This window comes from Sciurus carolinensis, chromosome 16, assembly GCF_902686445.1.
Source record: "Sciurus carolinensis chromosome 16, mSciCar1.2, whole genome shotgun sequence".
In the NCBI taxonomy this organism is placed as follows: Eukaryota; Metazoa; Chordata; class Mammalia; order Rodentia; family Sciuridae; genus Sciurus; species Sciurus carolinensis.
In genome coordinates this window covers 63,135,449-63,158,552 of record NC_062228.1, presented here as the reverse complement: position 1 = coordinate 63,158,552, position 23,104 = coordinate 63,135,449, and the positions used below count along the sequence as shown (strand labels likewise).

Below are 23,104 nucleotides of genomic sequence, written 5' to 3'. Positions count from 1 at the left end.
CAGATGAACCATCATTTCAGTGATACGTGAAATTGCAGTTCTGCAGGGAGATGAGGTCACAAAATGACAAAGTCATATCTCATGGCATGGCTGCCTCCACCCACACACCACTGCCTGTCAGGACCACTGGACTGCACTCACCAGTCAGCAGGATGGAGGAAGGTGAGGAGTTTATGTTTGTGTCTGACAGATAGAATCTGTAGCCAAAGGAGGTGTAGCAGGTAAAGGGGATTTTATTGGTTTGATTGTGATCCAATGCCAAAGCCACCCAGGAGGAGGAGTGATTCCTGAGGCATGAACTGAACTAGTGGAGAGCTGAGGATAGCAGACCCCTCCCCAGTCAGAAAGACCCTAATGGAAATTAGTGCAGTCATTAAATAAAAGTTTTTGCTCACCCATGTGACATTGAAAACTGAATGTGATTGTCATTGTGCTTGGAGTCTGTACATCTGAATTCTGTGGAGCTTGCTTAATACCAATCATAGACTCAAGTTTTACGATAATTAGGTTGCTCAATTCTTGTCATGAAGTCTAAAGGATAAGCCTGCACGAACTATATAATTGGGTACAGATTCAGTATATCTCATTATCAGTGGCTGGAATAGAAATGTTCCCTCACACTCTGCTGTCAGAGGTACTGAATGGGATAGTGACTCATCTGTACTCGGTACATGAATGACTGTCAGCGAGAGTGAGATGGTTTCCATCCTGTGCTTCAGGATGAAGTGTGGAAGGAACAGTTGAATTCATGATAATCAGTGTCATATAGCAGTTGTCATATTTCCTTGACTTTTTGAATGATGTTGTTCTACACAATAAAATTCTAATATTCCATTTTCATTGACTCCATACTGACAAGTTCAAGACTGATTGAGCTTGACTGACTCTTTAAAAATGTGCATTTATATATGTATATTTATACAAATACATAAAATCTTACACTATCAATGGACAAAATCTTTAGTGCATTAACACATATATCATTAAAAATGTAATACCAACCCCCATATCTGCCATTTCAGTGTATAAAATGGAAAGAATTCCATGTCACACTATTTCAATTCTTGCAACTATATACAGAAACATTCTTTACACATATTATCTCTTTGTGTCAGTTTATGTACCTTATGTTACATGATGAGCATATGAAGTAACTCTAATAAATGATAGCTTCTACCCTCCTCTACTCTATTATGTACTAGGGTTACATTACTCATAGTATTAGGATGCCATCAGATTGTGGTAGGGATCCTTCACTTTTCTGCTGTTGTAAATCAAGTCTTTCTGTGGCTCTCTTCAGGTGAGGCTCATCTTGTATTCGTGATATCCAACTTGATCATGGGGTAGGTTCTTGTAACGCTATACTGCAACCAGTGCATCTACTTTTATCAAGATATTTGGATGTTTATTTATCATTGATTCTTGCTTACAGAATACTTCTTTATATATCAGTATAAGTGCACAAAACTTAAATTTTATATTCCTGATAAACAACAGAATGACACAGTGTAAAAACAAAATGAAACATGTATGGGATACTGGAAGAACTCAGCTAACTAGCTATGATGGTGAAATATGGTTGTTAGTGCACTATTTTATTATTTCTATTTTCCTAATCTTGTAACATTTTTTAATAAATCAGCCCTGTAGGTAAAATTTGCAGGTTTTGCTAGATTTAGCCAACAAATCCTCAAATAACGGTAACTTCATGTGAGAGTATTTATGGCAGAATAAACTTTGTTACAACTCAATAGTATAAAGACCACAACTAGGTCCAATGTACTATTTTAATCAGGCTGGACTGTATCAATTCCCATACTATTGATCCAGAGAAGAAATAAACATATCAGTTATCACTCAGCTTAAATCTTCTTTCTATTTTAGTACCAGTATGAAAGTAATTATAATTAATGAAAGTTTATGTCTTTTCTTTACATCAGTGATAAATACATAATAATATACTTGAAATGGTAGTCATTCTGAAGTTGGAACCTTTTAAAAAGCGTGTCATTTTATTTCTACACATAAAATTTGTACTTAGAAACTTAAAACAGTTTTAGTCCAATAATTGAAAAGTCTTTAATATGTTTAAATGAAAAATAATAAGTAGACATAATGACTATTATTTGAAATTTTCCATGTAACCCATCTCTCTTGTCCTCATGCAGGATCCTCTGCCTCTGAAGATAAATATCAGTCTGTGAGAACTGGCAGAATGGCCTCTGGGGATTTGATGATGGGTATGATCTTCTTAACCCTGACTGTGGTTGGAATCCTGGGGAATTTCTGTCTCCTTTCTTCCTACCTCTGCCTTGACTTCTCTGGGTGTAGGGTGAGATGCACAGATTTGATTATTAAGCACCTGATTGCAGCCAACTGCCTATTCCTTCTCTTCAGGGCAGTCCCACAGACCATGGCAGTACTTGGGTTTAGACATTTCATCAGTGATCTTGGATGCAAACTTGTTTTCTATGTTCACAGGGTGGGCAGGGGTATGTCCTTCAACAGCACGTGCCTCTTGAGTGTCTTCCAGGCCATCACCATCAGCCCCAGGGACTCCATGTGGGCAGAGCTCAAAGTGAAAGCTCCCAGGTACACTGGTACCTGTGTATTCCTGTGCTGGATCCTCCACCTGCTGGTCAATATCATTGTTCCAATGCATGTGAGTGCAAAGTGGGGTAACAATAATATGACAAACAGAAAAGAATTTGGATATTGTTTTGCTAGTGGTTATGAAAATAGTGTACATATAGTAAATGCAGCGTTGCTGTCTTTCCCTGATGTGCTGTGTTGGGGGATCATGCCCTGGGCCAGTGTCTACATGGTTATAATTCTATACAGGAACAAGCAGCGGTTCCAACACCTCCATGGCAACAGTCCCTCCCCCAGATCCTCCCCTGAGTCCAGAGCAACCACAACCATCCTTCTTTTGGTGAGCACCTTTGTGTCACTGTACACTCTCTCCTGCAGCTTTCAGGTTTGCTTGGGTGTTTCTGGAAATCCCAGTCAGTGGATGGTGCACTTCTCTGCCTTAACCAACATAGCTTTCTCTGCTCTCAGTCCCTTTGTTCTCATGAGAGGAGACTCCAACGTATCCAGGCTCTACTTCACCTGGATAAGGGGTGGAGGATTCCCTTTTATCTGCATAACTCTGTGAACTATATGCACCCATACAATGTTCTGCTGTTTACTCATCTACCTGGATCCACAAGTGCAATTATGACATAGTCAAAACACAAGGAAATGTTAGAATACCAAAAGTTGTATGAGTATAAATGAGCCATTATATATCTTTGAGTGTGTGTGATGATTAGTTATATCATTCTGAGAGTCTAGTAAGAAATAATATTGGAATCTTCTACATTAAGAACTAATAATAAATGGATACTCATATTTGCTAGCTAGTCTCATGGGAGATTAATTTCAAGAATGTAAAAAGCCACTAGTTTGTGACAGGGGGAATGTGGAATGGAAGGGGGGATGGGAGTGGGAAAGATAGTAGAATGAATCAGACCTAACTTTCCTATGTTTATGTATGAATACATGACCAGTGTAACTCCATATCATGTACAATCAATGTCCCAGTATCTCATGCTTTGTACTGATCCAAAGAAGAAGAATCAGCCTAGTACAGTGATTCAGAAACATTAATATTTATTGTAGCATAATTCACAACAGGTAATTTATGGAAACAACCCAGGTGCTCCTCCAGAGATAAATGGATTAAGAATATATGGTATATTCTGATACGTGGATGATGATAACATAATGGGGGTTGGGAGGGAGGCAGGAATGGAGGAAAGATTGATTGTATAGAGGAAAATGAGGGGTGGGGAGAAGGTGGGGGAAAGGAAAAATAATAGAATAAGACAAACTTCATACTCTATGTACATGTATGATTACACAAATGGTGTGACTCTACTTTGTGTACAACCAGAGAAATGATAGTTGTACCCCATTTGTGTACAATAAATTAGAATAAAAAATCATATGTGGTATGTATGCCCAAAGGAGCTTTGACAGCCATTTAGAAAAATAAAGCTATGTCATTTGTTGGAAAATGAATAAAACTGGAGAACATCATGTTCAGTGAAATAAGCCAGAATCTGAAAGTCAAGAGTTCAACATTTTCTCTCATACACAGCAACTAGTGCAAAAGAGAAAAGGGGGACAGGCAGATCATAGGAAAACATATGGGATATGACTGCATTTAAAGAAGGAAAATGACAGGGAGGAAGGAGGACTGGGAGCAGTGAGGGAATGAGGATTGAAATTGACCATATTTTGCTTTGTACATATATGCAAATACCACAGTGAATTCGACCTTTGTATATATGTATACAGCAACAATTAAAAATAAGTAAATATCAGAAATACCAGTAGGGAGCGAAATGTAACAAATCGTGTCCATGCATTGATGATTAGGTCAAAATGAACCCACTATGGTGTATAATTATAATGCAATAAAGAAACATAGTAAAAGAATGTAAAATATACTAGTTACATCAATGACAAATTGCTGTATCATTTGTTATTTGCTTTTTTTTTCTTTTTTTTATTGTATACAAATGGATACATGTTGTTTCTCTATTTGTCCGTAGAGTCAAGGCATACCATTTGTGTAATCATACATTTACATAGGGCAATGATGTTTATTTTTTTTTCCTTCCCCCCAACCGGCCCACCCCTCTTTTCCCTCTATACAGTCCTTCTTTCCTTCATTCTTACCACTCTCCTTATCCCTAACCCTAAAACTAATGCTAACACTTCCCACCCCCCATTATATGTCCTCATCCGCTTATCAGCGAGATCATTCATCCTTTAGTTTTTTGAGATTGACTTATCTCACTTAGCATGATATTCTCCAATTTCATCCATTTGCCTACAAATGCCATAATTTTATCATTCTTCATTGCGGAGTAATATTCCATTGTATATATATGCCACAGTTTCTTTATCCATTCATCAAATGAAGGGCATCTAGGTTGGTTCCACAATCTGGCTATGGTGAATTGAGCAGCAATGAACATTGATGTGGCTGTATCTCTGTAGTATGCTGATTTTAAGTCCTTTGGGTATAGGCCAAGGAGTGGGACAGCTGGGTCAAATGGTGTTTCCATTCCAAGCTTTCTGAGGAATCTCCACACTGCTTTCCAGAGTGGCTGCACTAATTTGCAACCCCACCAGCAATGTATGAGTGTTCCTTTTTCACCCCATCCTCGCCAACCCCTATTGTTGCTTGTATTCTTGATAATCGCCATTCTAATTGGGGTGAGATGAAATCTTAGGGTAGTTTTGATTTGCATTTCCCTTATTACTAGGGATGTTGAACATTGTTTCATATATCTGTTGATTACTTGTACATTTTCTTCTGTGAAGTGTCTGTTCATTTCCTTAGCCCATTTGTTGATTGGATTATTTGTATTCTTCGTGTAGAGTTTTTTGAGTTCTTTATAGATTCTGGAAATTAGCGCTCTATCTGAGGTATGGTTGGCAACGATATTCTCTCACTCTGTAGGCTCTCTCTTCACATTTCTGATAGTTTCCTTTGCTGAGAGAAAGCTTTTTAGTTTGAATCTATCCCAGTTGTTGATTCTTGCTTTTATTTCTTGTGCTATGGGAGTCCTGTTAAGGAAATCTGATCCTAAGCCAACAAGTTGAACATTTGGACCTACTTTTTCTTCTATAAGATGTAGGGTCTCTGGTCTGATTCCAAGGTCCTTGATCCATTTTGAGTTGAGTTTTGTGTAGGGTGAGAGATAGGGGTTTAATTTCATTCTATTACATATGGTTTTCCAGTTTTCCCAGCATCAATTGTTGAAGAGGCTATCTTTTCTCCATTGCATATTTTTGGCCCCTTTGTCTAGTATGAGAAAATTGTATTTATTTGGGTTTGTGTCCACATCCTCTATTCTGTACCATTGATCTTCCTGTCTATTTTGGTACCAATACCATGCCGTTTTTGTTACTACTGCTTTGTAGTAGAGTTGAAGATCTGGTATTGCAATACCCCCTGCTTCGCTCTTGCTACTGAGGATTGCTTTAGCTATTCTAGGTTTTTTATTCTTCCAGATGAATTTCATAATTGCATGCTCTATTTCTGCAAGGTACATCATTGGGATTTTAATTGGAATTGCATTGAATCTGTATAGCACTGTAGGTAGTATAGCCATTTTGACAATATTAATTTTGCCTATCCAGGAACATGGGAGATCTTTCCATCTTCTAAGGTTTTCTTGAATTTCTTTCTTTAGTGTTCTGTAGTTCTCATTGTAGAGGTCTTTCACCTCTTTTGTGAGATTGATTCCCAAGTATTTTATTTTTTTCGATGCTATTGTGAATGGGGTAGTTTTCCTAATTTCTCTTTCTGAAGATTCATCACTTATGTATAAAAATGCATTGGATTTATGAGCATTGATCTTGTAGCCTGCTACTTTACTAAATTCACTTATGAGTTCTAAAAGTTTTCTGGTGGAATTTCCAGGTTCCTCTAAATATATAATCATGTCATCAGCGAACAGGGATAGTTTGACTTCTTCTTTTCCTATTCGTATCCCTTTAATTTCTTTGGTTTGTCTGATTGCTCTGGCTAGTCTCAAGGACGATGTTGAATAGAAGTGGTGAAAGAGGGCATCCCTGCCGTGTTCCTGTTTTTAGGGGGAACGCTTTCAGTTTTTCACCATTTAGAATTATATTAGCCATGGACTTAGCGTAGATGGCCTTTATAATGTTAAGGAATGTTCCCACTACCCCAATTTTTTCTAGTGTTTTGAGCATGAAGGGGTGCTGTATTTTATCAAATGCTTTTTCTGCATCTATTGAAATAATCATGTGATTCTTAACTTTAAGTCTGTTGATGTGGTGAATGACATTTATTGATTTCCTAATGTTGAACCAACCTTGCATCCCTGGGATAAAACCCACTTGATCGTGGTGCACTATCTTTTTAATATATATTTGTATACGATTTGCTAAAATTTTGTTGAGAATTATTGCGTTGATGTTCATTAAGGATATTGGTCTGAAATTTTCTTTCCTCGATGTGTCTCTGTCTGGTTTAGGTATCAGGGTGATATTGGCTTCATAGAATGAGTTTGGGAGGGTTCCCTCCTCTTCAATTTCATGGAATACTTTGAGGAGTATTGGAATGAGCTCTTCTTTAAAGGTTTTGTACAACTCGGCTGAGAACCCATCTGGTCCTGGACTTTTCTTTGTTGGTAGGCTTTTGATGACCTCTTCTATTTCATTGCTTGAAATTGGTTTATTTAAGTTGTGTATGTCCTCCTCATTTAGTTTAGGTAATTCATATGTCTCTAGAAATTTGTTGATGTCTTCGAGGTTTTCTGTTTTGTTGGAGTATAGATTTTCGAAATAGCTTCTAATTATGTTTTGTATTTCACTCGTGTCTGTTGTGATGTTTCCTTGTTCATTCTGAATTTTAGTAATTTTAGTTTTCTCCCTCTTTCTCATTGTTAGTGTGGCAAAGGGTTTATCAATTTTGTTTATTTTTTCAAAGAACCAACTATTTATTTTGTTAATTTTTCCAATTGTTTCTTTTTTTTCGATTTCGTTGATTTCGGCTCTGATTTTAACTATTTCTTGTCTTCTACTACTTTTTTGTATTGGTCTGCTCTTCTTTTTCTAGCGCTTTGAGCTGTAGTGTTAAGTGGTTTATTTGTTGATTTCTACTTCTTTTTTTGAATGCGCCCCATGAAATAAATCTTCCTCTAAGTAGTGCTTTCATAGTGTCCCAGAGATTTTGATATGATGTGTCTTTGTTCTCTTTACTTCTAAGAATTTTTTTATTTCCCTCCTGATGTCTTCTGTTATCCATTCATCATATAATAGTGTATAATTTAATCTCCAGGTATTGGAGAAGTTTCTGTTTTTTATTCTGTCATTTATTTCTAATTTCAATCCATTATGATCTGATAGAGTACAAGGTAGTATCTCTATCTTCTTGTATTTGCTAACAGTAGCTTTGTGGCATAAAATATGGTCTATTTTAGAGAAGGATCCATGTGCTGCTGAGAAGAAAGTGTATTTGTTCTTTGTTGGATGGTATATTCTATATATGTACGTTAAGTCTAAATTGTTGATTGTGTTGTTGAGATCTATAGTTTCTTTATTCAATTTTTGTTTGGAAGATCTATCCAGTGGTGAGAGAGGTGTGTTAAAATCGCCTAGTATGATTGTGTTGTGGTCTATTTGATTTCTGGAATTGAGAAGGATTTGTTTGACGTATGTGGATGAGCCAATGTTCGGGGCATAGATATTTATGATTGTTATGTCTTGCTGATTCATGCTTCCCTTAAGCAGCATGTAATGTCCTTCTTTATCCCTTCTGACTAGTTTTGGTTTGAAGTCCATATTATCTGAAATGAGGATGGATACTCCAGCTTTTTGGCTGTGTCCGTGTGCATGGTATGTTTTTCCTCATCCTTTCATCTTTAGTCTATGGGTGTCTCTTTCTATGAGATGAGTCTCTTGCAGGCAGCATATTGTTGGATTTTTCTTTTTAATCCAATCTGCCAGTCTGTGTCTTTTGATTGATGAATTCAGGCCATTAACCTTCAGGGTTATTATTGTGATATGATTTGTATTCCCAGTTAATTGACTCATATTTGTTTTTGACATGATTTGGTTTCTCCTTTATTTGCCTATTCCTTTAGGCTAGCGCCTCCTGTTGCTGATTTGCATCGTTGTTTTTCATCTCTTCCTCATGGAATATTTTGCTGAGAATGTTCTGTAATGCTGGCTTTCTTTTTGTAAATTCCTTTAGCTTTTGTTTATCATGGAAGGATCTTATTTCATCGTCAAATTTGAAGGTAAGTTTTTCTGGGTATAAGATTCTTGGTTGGCATCTGTTTTCTTTCAGAGCTTGGTATATGTTGTTCCAGGCCCTTCTATCTTTTAGGGTCTGGATTGAAAAATCTGCTGATATCCGTATTGGTTTCCCTCTCAATGTAATTTGATTCTTTTCTCTTGCGGCCTTTAAAATTCTGTCCTTATTTTGTATGTTAGGTATTTTCATAATAATGTGCCTTGGTGTGGGTCTGTTTTAATTTTGTATGTTTGGAGTTCTATAAGCCTCTTGGACTTGGTTTTCCATTTCATTCTTCAGATTTGGGAAATTTTCTGATATTATTTCATTGAATAGATTGTTCATTCCTTTGGTTTGTTTCTCTAAGCCTTCCTCAATCCCAATAATTCTCAAATTTGGCCTTTTCATGATATCCCATAATTCTTGTAGATTCTGTTCATGATTTCTTACCATCTTTTCTGTTTTGCCAACTTTGTTTTCAAGATTAAATAATTTGTCTTCAATGTCTGAGGTTCTATCTTCCAGTTGTTCTATCCTATTGGTTATGCTTTCTATGGAGTTTTTAACTTGGTTTATTGTTTCCTTCATTTCAAGTATTTCAGTTTGTTTTTTCTTCAGTATCTCTAACTCTTTATTGAAATGATCTCTTGCTTCCCGTATTTGGTCTTTTAACTGTTGATTGGTGCGATCATTTAATGCCTGCATTTGCTCTTTCATCTCCCCCTTCAATGCCTGCATTTGCCCTTTCATCTCCTCATTAGCTTCCCTGATCATTTTAATTACGTACATTCTGAACTCCCTTTCTGACATTTCTTCTGCTGTGCTGTCATTGGGTTTTATTGATGTAGTATCTAGGTTTGTTTGGGACATTTTCTTCCCTTGTTTTCTCATATTGGTCAGATGTCAGTGGGACTCTGAGATATTGCAGTTTTCCGCTATTGGCTTATAGTGTCCCAGTAGATTTCCTGTGTATCACCTCCCAGCCTTCAGTAGCCTGATGTCTTGGAGGAATCTGATAATGCAGTGCATCCAAAGAAAACTGCCCCTAGCCCCCTACTGGTTCCACGGTTTGGAGCTGGCTCTGTGCGGAAAGGCTTTCACTGTGGGCCTGCACTGTGCAGCTGGCCCTGTGGGAGGAGCCCACTGCTGGAGTGCGTAGGGCTGCCTGTGGAAGACTCTAGCTGCCCTGCCTGGCTCTGATAAGCCACCTGTATCTGGGCCTGCCACCCGGGCCGAGCTTTACCCAGTGGGCAGACTCACCCGTGGCTCTATTTCAGTCCGAGTCTCTCAATGCCTCCCCTTCTTAACTCCTGGGTTCTGGAGCGACTGGGGGTGCAGTCACCCTCTAGGCCGCCATCTTGGATCTCCCCATGAAGAGAGCCTGTGGCCGGAGTGGGCAGAGCCGCCTGAAGAGGTCTCTGGCTGCCCTGCCCTGATCCCAGAAGCTGCTTGCGGATCAAAGCTCTCTGTTGGTTCGGGGGCTTGTGGCTGGTTCTATGTAGAAAGCCTCTCACTGGGCAGTGTGGTCTGAGAAGCTAGCCTTGAAAGACACCTCCTACTGCAGGGGTCCAGGCTACTTGGGGAAGCCTCTGGCTGCCCTATCCTGGTCCTTGAAGCTGCTTGCGTGCCGGAGTATGCTGTGCTGCACTGGCTCCGGGACTTGGAGCTTGTTCTGGTCAGAAAGGCTCTCACTAGCGGGCCTGTTCCGTTCCGAGAACCTGGAGAAGCTGGCTGTGTGGGTGGGGCGCACCGCCGGAGTGCGCAGGGCTGCCTGTGGAAGACTCTAGCTGCCCTGCCTGGCTCCGATAAGCCACCTGTATCTGGGCCTGCCACCCGGGCCGAGCTATACCCACTGGGCAGACTCACCCGTGGCTCTATTTCAGTCTGAGTCTCTCAATGCCTCCCCTTCTTAACTCCTGGGTTCTGGAGCGACTGGGGGTGCAGTCACCCTCTAGGCCGCCATCTTGGATCTCCCCATGAAGAGAGCCTGCGGACGGAGTGGGCAGAGCCGCCTGAAGAGGTCTCTGGCTGCCCTGCCCTGATCCCAGAGGCTGCTTGTGGATTGAAGCTCTCTGTTGGTTCGGGGGCTTGTGGCTGGTTCTATGTAGAAAGTCTCTCACTGGGCGGTCTGGTCCGAGAAGCTAGCCTTGAAAGGCACCTCCCACCGCAGGGGTCCAGGCTACTTGGGGAAGCCCTGTTATTTGCTTTTGATATTTGTCACTAGGGTAGTGATGAATGGTTAATATCTATTTAAAGATCTGACTGACTGTGGTTAAAGATATGTCTTCAAGAGGAACACTTACTCTATTTTTGTTGAACATGATAATGGAGGTGTTTGTGACAAGAATTATCATCTTATGTGTTTTCATCATATGGTGTTTTACCATCTTCCTTTTATAAAAATCTTTAGATATATTTTATATTTTTCATTGGATGTTTTATGTTTATTATATCTTTGTTTTCAATACAGATGATAGCTTATTATATAATACTAGCCACAAGTTAGAGATTTATTATCTGTAAGGAAGCATTGCACACAATCAGTATAATCAAAAATACTAAAAGTATTGTCTAGTAAGAAAGCCTTGACAAAAACCAAGTTGAACTAACAGCGAGGCCTCTGGTGCCAAACAGGGAGCCACATCACAAATGTAAGAGAAAAGCTTCTGGAAGAGAATTAAAATGATGACCCAGAGAACCTCAGAATGGTAAGAAAATGAAACAACATTTTTCCTGATTTGAAGATGGTTTGGAGGACTGTGTGGAAGGGGACTTATATCATTTAATGTTCTGTTATAGGACTGATATCAACAGAGTATATACTGAAATAAAAATTTTAAATATAAATTTATTTTTAAAAGTTATAGACAGCCTTATTTGTTTAAAGGTTAGTATCATGAAATATGAAAGCATTTTGCCTCTTTGCTCTCTCAGCGTTTCTTTGATTCATGTTTGAGGTATAATGTTAAATTATGTAAACTAATGTTCATATAGACTCAGGGAACAATATATGTAAATTTCTTAAAATTTTAAGAAAGAGACAAAGATTAGTATCAGAATTTGAATACTTTATCTAAGATTTGTAAAGTATCCTGCCTTACCTGAGATAAGGCTCTGCCTTCCACCCTGATGCATGTCAGAATGGCTCCAAAATAATCCAGACTTCAGCTTATTTAAAGTTATATTCAAAAGATTTTTTTGTTGTGAAATTACTGTGATCTCAAACAGGGGATATAATGTATAGTTCAGCCAAAATTCAAGATAGCTATTACACAAACTAAATGTTTTACTGTTGTTAATTCCATTTTGTATTTTCCTTGTAAACTCTAATAAAGCCCAGTACACTTACTTTATGCCTGGTGAGACTGACTTTCTGGATATTTAAGATCAAACTTAGATTAAAATACAGGGGCCAAGATATTATTTGGCTCTTGCCCACTATGTCAGCTGGAACCCAGGGAATGGGAGAGCTTCTCTAAAGATCCTTGCAACTCTGGGTCACATAACCTCCTGATCAGGGAGATTAATGCAACCACTAGAGGATGAAAAGTCAACCAGTGTACTTGCTGCAAAGAGGAGGGTCATTGAAAAAGGGAGATATCCCTGATGCTTTCAAAGAAAGTCACCTCATCAAGGAGACCCTACCTAGCAAATGGCAATAAAGAAAGTAAAAAGCTGCTCTCCAGTTCTCCATGAGTAATCCCTGTGGGAATTCAGCTGACCCTTAACAACAGACAAGAACAAGGTCAATTTGATCAGCTTGATCTGGGATGCAAAACAAAAGAGTTAAAACCACAACATAGCCATTCCTGGGCATTTAAAAGAAGAAAAAATAGTTAAAAGTAACTTATGATGCACACTTATTTTAACCCCAGGAATAAGTAAGACTGGAGCCTACTAAAGAGATTCTTGGGGGAGGGAGTTTCAAGCTGGCGGACTAGAAAGTGACTGCATCTCCTGGCACTCCAGAACTCAGGATTCAAGATGGGGAGGTATTGAGAGACTCAGAAGAACTCAGAGACACTGGGTGAGTCACTCCCACTGGGTGAAGCTCGGCCCGGGCAGCAGGCCAGGACAGTGGGCAGCTTCTCAAAGTAGGGCAGGGCAGTGACAGGTTTTCTCCAGCAGCCCAGCTCCATCTGGTGGCAGGCCCATTGCTTCTTGAAGCAGACCTGACAGTGAGAGGCTTTCCGCACACACCCAGTCCCCAGTGGTGGACCCCGGTCCGGTCCAGAAGCAGATTCTTGGTTCAGGGCAGGGTAGCGAGAGGCTATCCTGAGCAGCCCTGCTCCATATGGCAGCAGGCCTGGTCCACAGCCAGCACCTCCGAGCAGATCCACCTAGTGAGAGGTTTTCTGAGCATACCCAGCCAAGAATCCCACACCTAGCGGCGGGTCCTGGTCCACAGACAGCTTCTGGGACCAGGGAAGGGCAACAGGAGGCATTCCTCAGCAACCCGGCTCCATCTGGCAGCAGGCCCAGCCCACAACCAGCTTCTCAGAGTAGATTCGCCTAGTGAGAGGCTTTGTGCACACAACCAGCCCCAAGCGGCGTGTACCAGTCTGGTCAGCAGGCAGATTCATGGACCAGGGCAGGGGGCTCTGAGGCTTTCCGGGGCAGTCTGGCTCCATCCAGTGGAATACCCGGTCCACAGCAGGCTTCTCTGAGTAGGTACACCTATTGAGAGGCTTTCCGAGCAAACCCATCCCCCAATCTCGCACCCAGCAGGGGGCCAGGGGCAGTTTTCTTCTGAAGCATGGCATTATCAAGTTCCTCCAAGATTTCAGGCTACTGAAGGTTAAGACATGATATGCTGGAAATCTACAGGGACACTATAAGCCAATTAAAGAAATCTGCAATATCTCAGAGTCCCACTGATATCAAACCAATATGAGCAAACAAGGGAAGAACATGCACCAAACTAACCTAGATGCTATATCAATAAAACCCAATGACAGCATGGCAGAAGAAATGTCAGAAGGGAGCTCAGAATGTACTTAATTAAAACAATCAGAGAAGCAAACAAGGAGATAAAAGATCAAATGCAGGCATTGAAGGATGAGATAAAAGAGCAAATGCAGGCATTAAATGATCACACCAATCAACAGTTAAAAGAGCAAATATGGGAAGCAAAAGAGCATTTTAATAAAGAGTTAGAGATACTGAAAAAAAGGGAAACAGAAATCCTTGAAATGAAGGAAACAATAAACCAAATTAAAAACTCCATGGAAAGCATAATGAGTAGGATAGAACACCTGGAAGACAGAACCTCAGACATTGAAGACAAAATGTTTAATTTTGAAAACAAAGTTGACCAAACAGAGAAGATGGTAAGAAATCATGAACAGAATCTACAAGAATTATGGGATATCAGGAAAAGGAAAAATTTAAGAATTATTGGGATTGAGGAAGGCTTAGAGAAAAAAACCAAAGGATTGAACAGTATATTCAATGAAATAATATCAGTAAATTTCCCAAATCTGAAGAATGAAATGGAAAATCAGTTATAAGAGGCTTATAGGACTCCAAATATACAAAATTACAACAGACCCACACCAAGGCACATTATTAAGAAAATACCTAACATACAAAAAAGACAGAATTCTAAAGTCTGTGAGAGAAAAGAATCAAATTACATTCAGGGGGAAACCAATAAGAATATCAGCAGATTTTTCAATCCAGACCCTAAAAGCTAGAAGGGTCGGGAACAACATTTACCAAGCCCTGAAAGAAAACAGATGACAACCAAGAATCTTATACCCAGCAGAACTTACTTTCATACTTGATGATGAAATAAAATCCTTCCATTATAAACAAAAGCTAAAAGAATTTACAAAAAGAAAGCCAGCATTACAGAACATTCTCAGCGAAATATTCCATCAGGAAGAGATGAAAAACAATGATGCAAATCAGCAAAGGGAGGAACTGGCCGAAAGGAATAGCCAAATAAAGAGAAACCAAATCATGTCAAAATACAAAAATGAGTCAAATGACTGGGAATACAAATCATATCACAATAATAACCCTGAAGGTTAATGGCCTGAACTCATCAATCAAAAGACATAGACCAGAAGATTGGATTAAAAAGAAAAATCCAACAATATGCTGCCTGCAAGAAACTCATCTCAGAGAAAGAGATACCCATAGACTAAAGGTGAAAGGATGGGAAAAAACATACCATGCACATGGACACAGCAAAAAAGCTGGTGTATCCATCCTCATTTCAGATAATATGGACTTCAAACCACAACTAGTCAGAAGGGATAAAGAAGGACATTACATACTGCATAAGGGAAGCATAAATCAGCAAGACATAACAATCATAAATATCTATGCACCAAACATTGGCTCATCCATGTACATCAAATCCTTCTCAATTCCAGAAATCAAATAGACCACAGAACAATAATACTAGGCAATTTTAACATACATCTCTCACCACTGGATATATCTTCCAAACAAAAATTGAATAAAGAAACCATAGATCTCAATAACACAATCAACAATTTACATTTAATGGACATATATAGAATATACCATCCAACAAAGAACGAATACACTTTCTTCTCAGCAGCACATGGATCATTCTCTAAAATTGACCATATTTGATGCCCAAAGCTACTTTTAGGAAATGCAAGAAAATAGAGATACTTCCTTGTATTCTATGAGATCAAAATGGATTGAAATTAGAAATAAATGTCAGAATAAAAACAGAAACTTCTCCAATACCTGGAGATTAAATAACATGTTATCATATGATGAATGGATAACAGAGAACATCAGGAGGGAAATAAAAAAATTCTTAGAAGTAAACGAGAACAAAGACACATCATATCAAGCTGGGACACTATGAAAGCAGTACTTAGAGGAAGGTTTATTTCATGGGGCACCTTCAACAAAAGAAGAAAAAAAATTAACAAATAAGTGACAACACTACAGCTCAAAGCTCTAGAAAAAGAAGAACAGATCAATACCAAAAGTAGTAGAGGACTGGAAATATTTAAAATCAGAGACAAAATCAACAAAATTGAAACAAAAGAAAGAATAGAAAAAAATTAACAAAATAAATAGTTGGTTCTTTGAAAAAACAAACAAAATTGATAAACCCTTAGCCACATTAACAAAGAGATAGAGGGAGAAAACTCTAATAAAATTCAGAATGAACAAGGAAATATCACAACAGACACAAGTGAAATACAAAACATAATTAGAAGGTATTTTGAAATCTATATTCCAACAAAACAGGAAACCTCAAAGACATCAACAAGTTTCTAGAGACATATGAATTACCAAAACTGAACCAGGAGAACATACACAACTAAATAAATCAATTACAAGCAATGAAATAGAAGAGGTCATAAAACGCCTACCAACAAAGGAAAGTCTGGGACCAGATGGGTTCTCAGCTGATTTCTACAAAACCTTTAAAGAATAACTCATTCCTATACTCCTCAAAGTATTCCATGAAATAGAAGAGGAAGAAACCCTCCCAAACTCATTCTATGTAGCCAATATCACCCTGACACTTAAACCAGACAGAGACACATCGAGGAAATAAAATTTCAGACCAATATCCTTAGTGAACATCGATGCAACAATTCTGAACAATATTTTAGCAAATCGCATACAAAAATATATTAAAAAGATAGTGCACACCAATCAAGTGGGTTTTATCCCAGGGATGCAAGCCTGGTTCAACATTCAGAAATCAATAAATGTAATTCACCATATCAACAGACTTAAATTTAAGAATCACATGATTATTTCAATAGATGCCTGAAAAGCATTCGATACAATGCAGCATCCCATCACACTCAAAACACTAGAAAAAATAGGGATAGTGGGAACATTCCTTAACATTATAAAGGTCATTTTCACTAAGCCCATGGCCAATATCATTCTAAACGGTGAAAAACTGAAAGCATTTCCCCTAAAAACTGGAACAAGGTAGGGATACCCTCTTTCATCACTTCTACTCAACACTGTCCTTGAAACTCTAGCCAGAGCAATTAGACAGACCAAAGAAATTAAAGGGATACGAATAAGAAAAGAAGAACTCAAATTATCCCTGTTTGCTCATGACATGATTATATATTTAGAGGAACCTGGAAATTCCACCAGAAAACTTTTAGAACTCATAAGTGAATTCAGTAAAGTAGCAGGATATAAGATCAATGCTCATAAATCCAATGCATTTTTATACATAAGTGATGAATCTCAGAAAGAGAAGTTAGGAAAACTACCCCATTCACAATAGCCTCAAAAAAAATACTTGGGACTCAATCTAACAAAAGAGGAGAAAGACCTCTACAATGAAAACTACAGAACACTAAAAAAGAAATTAAAGAAAACCTTAGAAGATGGAAAGATCTCCCATGTTCTTGGATAGGTAGAATTAATATTGCCAAAATGGTCATACTACCAAAAATGCTATACAGATTCAATGCAATTCCAATTAAAATCCCAATGATGCACCTTACAGAAATAGAACAAGCAATCATGAAATTCATCTGGAAGAATAAGAGACCCCGAATAGCTAAAGCAATCCTTAGCAGAAAGAGTGAAGCAGGGGGTATCACAATACAGGATCTTCAATCTATTACAAAGCAATAGTAACAAAAACAGCATGGTATTGGCACCAAAATAGACCGGTAGATCAATGGTACAGAATAGAGGACACGGACACAAACCCAAATAAATACAATTTTCTCATACTAGACAAAGGGGCCAAAAATATGCAATGGAGAAAAGATAGCCTCTTCAATAATAGTGCTGGGAAAACTGGAAAACCATATGCAGCAGAATGAAATTAAACCCGTATCTCTCACCCTGCACAAAACTCACCTCAAAATGGATCAAGGACCTCAGAATCAGACCAGAGACCCTGTGTCTTATAGAAGAAAAAGTAGGTCCAAATCTTCAACTTGTTGGCTTAGGATCAAACTTCCTTAACATGACTCCCATAGCACAAGAAATAAAAGCAAGAATCAATAACTGGGATAGATTCAAACTAAATAGTTTTCTCTCAGCAAAGGAAACTATCAACAATGTGAAGAGAGAGCCTACAGAGTGGGAGAAAATCTTTACAACTCATACTTCAGATAGAGCACTAATTATTTTCAAGAATATATAAAGAACTCATAAAACTCTACACCAAGAATACAAATAATCCAGTAAACAAAGGGGCTAAGGAAATGAACAGACACTTCACAGAAGATCTACAAACAATCAACAGACATGTGAAAAAATGTTCAACCTCTCTAGTAATAAGAGAAATGCAAATCAAAACTACCCTAAGATTCCATCTCACCCCAATTAGAATGGCAATTATCAAGAATACAAGCAACAATTGATGTTGGCAAGGATGTGTGGAACAAGGTACCCTCTTACATTGCTGGTGGGGTTGCAAATTATTGCAGCCACTCTGGAAAGAAGTGTGAAGATTCCTCAGAAAGATTGGAATGGAACCACCATTTGACCCAGATATCCCACTCCTCAGCCTATACCCCAAGGACTTAAAAGCAGAATACTACAAAGATGCAGTCACATCAATGTTCATAGGTGTTCAATTCACAATAGCCAGATTGTGGAACCAACCTAGATGCCCTTAAGTTGATGAATGGATAAAGAAACCGTGGTATATATATATACACAATGGAATATTACTCAGCCATAAAGTATAATACATTATGGCTTTTGCTGACAAATGGATGACACTGGAGAATATCATGCTAAGTGAGATAAGCCAATCTCAAAAAACCAAAGGAAGAATGATCTCACTCATAAGTGGATGATGACCCATAGTGGGTGGGAACATGCAAGAATGGAGGAAGGAGGGACTGTATGGAGGGAAAGGAGTGGTGGGAGGTGTGGGAAGGTAAGGGGAAAAATAACAGAATGAATCAAACAACATTACCCTATGTAAATGTATGATTACACAAATGGTATGTCTTTACTCCATGTACAAACAGAGAATAAACATGTATCCCATTTTTTTTACAATAAAAATAAATATATAAAAATAACAACAACAAAAAAAAAGATTCTTAGGCCAGAGTGCCTGATAAACATCAAGAGAAACTGGCAGTCAGAAATATTTGGTCATTTTAACATCTACAGATCTTCCTAAACAGGACAATGTCTGTTAATTTGCTTACAGAAGTTCCTAAAGGATCAGATACACAAGTTCCAGAGCTGGCAGACACACTAGTTCACCAACCAATTGGCCAATTAACTGCTTCTCCTTCATGACTACCAGCCCCTGACACCCAAAGCCAAGACCTATGATTCACTATTGACCCCTCCAGCTCCAAAAATTCTGCTCTGACCTAAAACCCTCCCTAATCCTTTTTCTTTTGTTTATAGGATTGAGACTCTTTGCCCCTAAACAGCAGGAAGAAGTTACAGAAGTAAGACCATTGTCCCATCCCCCATACCTATTAAAAAAAAGGGGGGAGGAATGTTGGCATGAGATCTGCTATTTTGCTGCTGCCATTATTCTACCTCCCCCACACCACTTTGCAACCCAGTTTATCATCCCTCAAACCTCCTCACCAACAATTGGTCTGTTGTCATTAGCCCATGACATTCCAATACTTAATAGATTCCCTGCCATTTTCTCACTCTCTCTCTCTCTCTCTCTCTCTCTCTCTCTCTCTCTCTTACACACACACACACACACACACAGACACACACACACACACACACACACACACACACACACACACTGTGCAGGGAGACAGTGTGCCTGTCCACTTAATAAAATTTCTTGTGTGTGTTTCCACATCTGGAGTGGTTTCTGGGTGATTTGAACTCTAATGCAGTAAAACCAAAATAAAAATACATAAAATACTCACTTCATGAATGAGTATGCCATTTATTATTTGCTTTTGATATGTATGCTACTATGGTATTGATGAATAGTTAATATCTCTTCAAAGAGATGACTGAATTTAGTCCAAGGTATGTGTTCAACAGGAACACTCATACTATTTTTGTTAAGTATAATAATGGAGGCATTTGTGACATAATTTACCACATTATGTGTGCTCTTCATGATATTTTGTTTTTCCATTTTCCAACTTTTATACTTTTGAAATATATTTCATCTTTTTCATTGGAAGTTTTATGTTTATTATATCTTTGTTTTTAACCAGACTACAGCTTACTTTAAGAAACTAAGCAGATGTTAAAGATTCAATGTCTGTGGACTTTGGACAATTTCACATTATTCAATTTCCTTTCCTTAGAAATATTCTGACATTGGGACTTTGAATGAGGTTCATGGTAGAGTGTTCTTCTACTATGTGTGAGTTCACATCTCCGGAGCAAAACCTAATTGCAATGCATTTAAAATATTTAATGCTGCATGAGAACATCATTCATGGTATTTACATGTTAAAAAAATCTAGGAATGACTGAGTCTTCTTAGAAAAAAAATCAGGACATGTTCAGTCACAGATCTCTCCTCCTGATACCTGCTGTCCCTCTCCTCAAGGTGAGCACTATTCTGACATCTATCAGCAGAGAGCACTTTAAAGTTTATTTTTCTTGATACAGACATCATAACAATAGGAAATCTGTTCACCATGATTTTTAAATTCCATGGGTTGCCTTGAATTTATTTGTACTTTTGCATGTTATTGTAGATCTTTTTTCAGTGCTGAATTTTGCTATGTGAATGTCAGACTACTGCCTTAAACATCCTCTGCATATAGGAATGGAAATGTTACCCAGTTTAGTTATTAGAAAAAAATCATGAGTTACGTCAATTCTAAAAAACATTAAGGTGACAATGTACAAATTCCTATAGAAGATACACATAGTAGTGGAACCAGGTTGTTGTTTAAATCTGTTCTGATTTCAGTAAAATTGCAAAAATTTTGAAAAATGTTAGTTTTCACATGTGCTGGAAGGGTTTGATTTTTCTGGTGTTCCAACATTCTTGTCAATATTTGGTGTTTTGTTTGGTCTCTGAATTTCTTTATGAATCATGAAAATTTATTTGCAAATCTTTAATTTCTAAAGCATTTGTATAGTTTCCACATCTGTTTTAGTGAAGTAATATAGTTTCCTTTAGAGAGATTATCATGTAGTGGTTCCATTCTGAGATTTTTGAGGAATCTACCTACTGTTTCTAGAGTCACTGTACTAATTTTATTCCCTCAAACAATGTGTAAGTGCACATTTCCGACAACTTCCTTGTCACAATTTGTATTACTTGTCTTCTTGGTGATTGCCAATATAACCAGAGTGAGATGAAACCTTAGTGTAATTTTAATTTGCATTTCCCTGAATGTTAGAGATCTTGAACTTTTTTCATGTATCTATAGGCCATTCATATGTCTTTTCACAAGTGTCTGTTTAGTTCTTTAGTCCATTTATTGAGTTATTTGAGATTTTTGGTATTAATTTTCTAAGTTCTTCTTTTTATATTCTGGATATTTATTCCCTTCCAGAGAATTAGCTGTGAAAGATCTCCCATTCTGGAAGTTTTTCTCTTTTTTTTTTTATTGTAAACAAATGCGATACATGTTGTTTCTCTGTCTGTACATGGCGTAAAGGCATACCATTTGTGTAATCATATATTTACATAGCGTAATGTTTGATTCATTCTGCCATTTTTTCCCTTCCCCCCCACCCCTCCCACCCCTCCCCTCCATCTATACAGTCCTCCCTTCCTCCATTCCTGCCCCACTCCCTAAACCCAACTCCAACCCCAACACTAACCCTTCCCACCCACCATTATGTGTCATCATCCACTTATTAGCGATATCATTCTTCCTTTGGTTTTTTGAGATTGGCTTATCTCACTTAGCATGATATTCTCCAGTTTCATCCATTTGCCTGCAAATGCCATAATTTTATCATTCTTTATGGCTGAGTAATATTCCATTGTATATATATACCACATTTTCTTTATCCATTCATCAATTGAAGGACATCTAGGTTGGTTCCACAATCTGGCTATTGTGAACTGAGCAGCTATGAACATTGATGTGGCTGTATCTCTGTAATATGCTGATTTTAAGTACTTTGGGTATAGGCCAAGGAGTGGGATACCTGGGTCAAATGGTGGTTCCATTCCAAGTTTTCTAAGGAATCTCCACACTGCTTTCCAGAGTGGCTGCACTAATTTGCAGCCCCACCAGCAATGTAAGAGTGTACCTTTCTCCCCACATCCTCGCCAACACCTGTTGTTGCTTGTATTTTTGATAATCGCCATTCCAATTGGGGTGAGATGGAATCTTAGGGTGGTTTTGATTTGCATTTCTTTTATTACTAGAGATGTTGAACATTTTTCCATATGTTTGTTGATTGCTTGTATATCTTCTTCTGTGAAGTGTCTATTCATTTCTTTAGCCCATTTGTAAATTGGATTATTTACATTCTTGGTGTAGAGTTTTTTGAGTTCTTTATAGATTCTGGAGATTAGTGCTCTATCTGAAGTAGGATTGGCAAAGATTTTCTCCCACTCTGTAGGCTCTTTCTTCGCATTGCTGATAGTTTCCTTTGCTGAGAGAAAGCTTTTTAGTTTGAATCTATCCCAGTTATTAATTCTTGCTTTTATTTCTTGTGCTATGGGAGTCCTGTTGAGGAAGTCTGGTCCTAAGCCGACATGTTGATGCTCTGGACCTACTTTTTCTTCTATAAGATGCAAGGTCTCTGGTCTGATTCTGAGATCCTTAATCCATTTTGAGTTTACTTTCATGCATGGTGAGAGATATGGGTTTAGTTTCATTCTGTTGCATATGGATTTCCAATTCTCCCAGCACCATTCGTTGAAGAGGCTATCTTTTCTCCATTGCATATTTTTGACCCCTTTGTCTAGTATGAGAAAATTGTATTTATTTGGGTTTGTGTCCGTGTCCTCTATTCTGTACCATTGATCCACCTTTCTATTTTGGTACCAATACCATGCCATTTTTGTTGCTATTGCTTTGTAGTAGAGTTGAAGATCTGGTATTGCGATACCCCCTGCTTCACTCTTTCTGCCAAGGATTGCTTTAGCTATTCTGGGTTTTTTATTCTTCCAGATGAGTTTCATAATTGCTTGCTCTATTTCTGTAAGGTACATCATTGGGATTTTAATTGGAATTACATTGAATCTGTATAGCACTTTTGGTAGTATGGCCATTTTGACAATATTAATTCTGCCTATCCAAGAACATGGGAGATCTTTCCATCTTCTAAGGTTTTCTTTAATTTCTTTCTTTAGTGTTCTGTAGTTCTCATTGTAGAGGTCTTTCACCTCTTTTGTGAGATTGATTCCCAAATACT

At 38.1% G+C, this 23,104-nt stretch overlaps 1 protein-coding gene across 1 annotated transcript; it reads left to right on the top strand.

The window, feature by feature from the left end:
• Window positions 1-2,215: 2,215 nt before the first annotated feature.
• On the top strand, window positions 2,216-3,157 carry LOC124966209 (vomeronasal type-1 receptor 4-like). The gene has a single exon (XM_047527253.1). The coding sequence runs from the start codon at window positions 2,216-2,218 to the stop codon at window positions 3,155-3,157; it is 942 nt and encodes a 313-aa protein (XP_047383209.1).
• The last annotated feature ends 19,947 nt before the right edge of the window (window positions 3,158-23,104 follow it).

Excerpts from the sequence above, each read along its gene's own strand:
- LOC124966209 (XM_047527253.1), top strand. The coding sequence starts at position 2,216 with ATGGCCTCTGGGGATTTGATGATGGGTATGATCTTCTTAACCCTGACT.